This window comes from Pteropus alecto, unplaced genomic scaffold (assembly GCF_000325575.1).
Source record: "Pteropus alecto unplaced genomic scaffold, ASM32557v1 scaffold396, whole genome shotgun sequence".
In the NCBI taxonomy this organism is placed as follows: domain Eukaryota; kingdom Metazoa; phylum Chordata; class Mammalia; order Chiroptera; family Pteropodidae; genus Pteropus; species Pteropus alecto.
Window position 1 is genome coordinate 636,256 of NW_006438082.1, and position 4,161 is coordinate 640,416.

At 62.4% G+C, this 4,161-nt stretch overlaps 1 protein-coding gene across 1 annotated transcript in view; it reads right to left on the reverse strand.

Moving 5' to 3' along the window:
* The window catches only part of IRAK1 (interleukin 1 receptor associated kinase 1), a 10,116-nt gene that overhangs the window by 4,465 nt on the left and 1,490 nt on the right, over window positions 1-4,161 (reverse strand). The window contains exons 2-10 of the mRNA XM_015592066.1: window positions 4,036-4,159; window positions 3,797-3,931; window positions 3,575-3,678; window positions 3,177-3,365; window positions 2,897-2,961; window positions 2,601-2,715; window positions 1,762-1,847; window positions 1,118-1,325; window positions 638-703 (exon numbers count right to left, since the gene is read on the reverse strand). Coding sequence (XP_015447552.1) covers window positions 638-703; window positions 1,118-1,325; window positions 1,762-1,847; window positions 2,601-2,715; window positions 2,897-2,961; window positions 3,177-3,365; window positions 3,575-3,678; window positions 3,797-3,931; window positions 4,036-4,159 — 1,092 coding nt within the window. The remainder of the gene's footprint in view (window positions 1-637; window positions 704-1,117; window positions 1,326-1,761; window positions 1,848-2,600; window positions 2,716-2,896; window positions 2,962-3,176; window positions 3,366-3,574; window positions 3,679-3,796; window positions 3,932-4,035; window positions 4,160-4,161) is intronic.

The window sequence follows — 4,161 nt, forward strand, 5'->3', positions numbered from 1 at the left end:
AAACGTTGACCAAGCACGTTCTGGGCCCAGGAAGCGTCTAAGCGCGAAACGGGAATTCTGTCTGTTTGCACATGGGGAAGGGGGCGTGGCAAAGAGCGGGGATTTGCTCCGCGACCACTGTCAAGCTGGCACTGGAAGCCAGGTCTCCTGTCCCCTGGCTCAGACTTGCCCCCACAGCGAGAGGCGTTCATCTGCAGCTCGCCCGGCCCGGCGGGGCCCAGAGAGCTTCTCAGAGCCTGCCTGATGCTCCGCCACAGCCTCTCGCAGGCCCCGTGTTGTTTCCCACTATAGCTTCTGGTCCCAGAGCACTGGGACTGCCCCGCGGGGACACCCCCTCCCCTGCCCCCAGCCCAGGTGGGGTCTGGAAAGGCCCAACACATTTATAGAAGAAAGACAGGTTTCTCCCCGGCAAGGTAAAGAAAGCTGCTCGGGGCCCTGCCTACTTTCAAAGATGAGTCAGCAGCGGCAGAGGCTGGCTTCTGTGGGGTGTTGCGTTCCAGATCATTCCACCCTCCAGGGCTGCACCTGTTGGTTGCCAGGAGCAGCGCCTCCCTGCCCCCCTCTCTCCCTCCCTGCCTGCCCCTCTCCCTTCCTGTCTGCTTCTCGCTTCCTGCCTGCCCCGCCTCAAGAGGCTCACCAGATACTTGGTCTTGGCACAATGCATCCTCACAGCCCTCTGGCCAGCCAGGGTCTCCAGAACTACCTGGAGGGAGGGCGGGATGGAGAGCATAGCAGTGGCTTCTGGGATGGCACCACCCCAGACCTTGGCAGGGAGGACTGCGTGCAGAGGGGCTTGTGGGGTGGATGGAGCGGCCTGGCCCTCAGACGGACAGATCAGGACCAGCTCCCCACAAGGACGCAGTCCCATGTTATGGGACTGAAGCTTTGGAGATTTGGATGGCCAACTTGAAGAAAAAGGAATGCAAAGTGACAAATATGAAATGAGGTCCAGGGCCAAGGAAGAGGCCCGTGCCAAGGAGGGAGGGGCCTGCAGCTGAAGTTCCGTTAGCTTCCCGCCGGGTTGGCCTCTGGCTGCACACGGAATTCTCCAGGCCTTCCTGCCCTGGCCGGGCCGCAGCCCCCCACCCCTCCAGCCAGCAGAGGGGCTGCGGCTCACCACGCCGAAGCTGAAGGTGTCGGTGTCCACGGCCAGCCTCCCGGTCTTGATGTACTCCTCGGGCAGGTAGGCCAGGGTGCCGCGCACCGTCCGAGTCCGGGCCACAGTGCTGCTCTGGCCAGGGTTGGCCCCTGCAAAGCGGCTGAGCCGGGCCAGGCCAAAGTCTCCGAGTTTGGGCATCAGTCTATCATCCAGAAGGACGTTGGAGCTTGGGGGAGAAGAGAACGGTGTCAGCGGGCCCTGGGCCCAGCTCGCTCTGCCCCTGACACCTGACGTGATTGGACTTGGGACCGCCGGGGCGTTCCAGCCGAGGGGGCTCCGAGCAAGCGGCACCCACGGCGCCCTGGCATTTCAGCCCCTGCTTTTCAGCAGGGCCTGTCCTTGGACTCTGCTCCCACGCCCTTCCCATGCCAGGGACTCAGGGATGCGGGGCCCCCAGCTCTGATGTCCCAGGCTTCAGGGCTGCACCCTGTCCCCTACCTCCACCTTGAGCAGGAGAGGGCAGGCCTAATTCTCATGGGGACATTCAAGTTGGGGTTCCTTGGGGCCAGACTCCCTGCTGGCGGAAGCTTGGGGTGCGTCACTGCTCTGCCGCAGACTCTGCTCCTACAGCACCCAGGGGTCTGGCTGCATCCCCTCCTCACCTCTTGACATCACCATGGATGAGGCTGGGACTGTCCTGATGTAAAAACTGAATTGCTCGGGCTGTGCCCAGAAGGATGTCCAGGCGCTGAGACCAGGAGAGAGGAGAGCAGGCCTGGGTCTGGAGCAGCAGAGGGAGCAAAGGGCCACAGGGGAGGCTGGAGGCCACTGATCCTTGACCCCCGACCCTCCCTCCACCTGTCGCTGTGGGGTCTGGACAAGCACTTCAGTCTGTCGGCCTCGGTTTCCCCTTCTGGAAAACGAGGGACAAAATCTCCATGAACTACTTCACAAAAGGATTGAGACTAAGCTATTCCACTGCTTCGTACAAAGCATGCCGGGAAAATGGCTGGGAACGTGCTTTTCAGAGCCGTCTAGAATTCGGTGGCCTTCGGTTCCTGAAGTTCATTCGTTTGTCCCAGGACCATCAGGACTTTGTAGGAGGCTCTCTCCCCACTTCCCCCAACACAGTATGCAGTTCACCCTTGTGTCTCGTGGGTGCTCACGACATAGGGCCCAACTGCGGGTCCAGACAGTGCCTGATGCCCACTGTCCCCTTTCCTTGAGAGCAATACTGACGAGACTCTTCAGCTACTCTGCTTGTAAAACGGAGAAGCTCGAGTCAGGTTACTTTGAGTCGATAACCCCCTTTTTTAGAGGCGCCATAACCCAGGCTCCCGGACACGCAGGAACAGCCGGGGAGAGGCCGTGGGAAAGGGTCCTGGGGAAACCCTGCTTGCCAGTGGGACCCACTCGTGGAGGCTGACAGCCCAGGCCCCGCGCCCCACTCCGCACAGGCGCTGTGGGTCTGGGGGAAGTGTGCCAGGCCAGGTAAGACTACCTGGAAGTGGAGGCGGTCTTCCAGGGAGCCGTTGGGCAGGAAGCCATAGACGAGGCAGTAGCAGCCACTCTGAGCGCAGTAGCCAGCAAAGTCCACGATATTTGGGTGACGAAACCTGCTTGGAAAAATGGGGCCTGAGCGCTCTGGCCCCCAGCCTCCACTGCTCTTCCCATCTGACTGGCTCGGGGACGAGCAGTCCCTGCCGGACCCTCGGCTAGGCTGGGCCTGGCGGGCTTCGGGGGTCCACGGGAGCCAGGTCCCACGGTGTGCGGTCCTGGCGGGATGCACCGGCTCACCGTGACAGCTGCTCCACTTCGGTCAGGAAGCTCTGCTTCACCGTAGTCCACTCCAGGTCTGCCTCCTGCAGCCCCCAGGGAAAATGGAGAGGGGCAGCATGAGACTCTTGCAGCCAAAGCTTGATGGCCACTCCCAGTGCCTAGAACAATCAAGGGGCTGGGGACCTTGCGCTGGGGAATTGGAAGGCTGAAGGAGCTGTGTGGGAAGCAGGAGGACAGGCCAGAGCAGTGAGGATGCGCGGCCGGCCTTCCAGGGCCCTCGCGGGGACGCTACACCTACCTCCTTCAGCTTCTTCACAGCATACACCGTGTTCCTCAGCACAGCCCGGTACACGCACCCAAAGCCGCCCTCGCCGATCTTCAGCTCCTCTGAGAAGTTGTGGGTGCCCTGGGAAATCTCATGGAGGGGCCAGCAGAATGGAGTGGGGTGGGTCCCTCGCAGGAGGGATACTGGGTTCCCTGTGCTCCGCTGTGGAAAGAGACTCTCATCAGGTGAGGACCTGTCTCCTCCCCTCTGTCCTGGCCACAAGCTCCCTCCCAGCCCAGCAGCCTCCCAGCTGGCTGGCTGGGGCTCCCCGATGTACCAAAGACTGAGCTGGCTGGGGCTCCCCGATGTACCAAAGACTGGGTTTCTTGTCACTTCCCTGGGACCTTCCCTGGGGGGCAGGACCCACCTACCGTAGTAGAAGAAGGAGCTAGAGATGGTGGTGGTGGCTGGAGTGCCGCAGGGCTTGGGACAGGATTGAGCTCAGGCCGGGAATGGCTCTGGGAGCCTGGAAAAGCTACATAGAGACAGTAGTAAGAGGTAGGCAGAGACTGGCGGCAGGGTCTACAGTCGTGAAGAAGGTCAAGGCGGCCCCTTCCTCAAGTCCATCAAGCCCAACCCTAGGGCCATCTTACCTGGGGAGAGGAAGGTGGAGGCTGATGACTGCAATTTCCGGGGGCTGGGAGTCTCACCCTCAGAGGGTGCAGAGATGCTGCTGGTGGGCCTCGGGACGGTGGTGCTGGGGGCTGGCAGTGGGGCGGGAGGGTGCCCTGGGGCGTCAAGGAAGGAAAGGATGATTAGGCCCAGGAAGGGGGAGGAGCCCCGTGGGAGGCCCCCAGCCTGTGGGTCCCGGGTCCCGGGGTGGCACGCTCACAGGCCGTGATGATGTCCCGAGCGCGGAGCAGCTGCAGGTGCGTGAGGATGCGCACAAGGTCGGCCACGCGGGCGTTGCGGTTGATCCAGGGCCACAGGACGCTGGCCGTGCGCTGCCCCGAGCGCT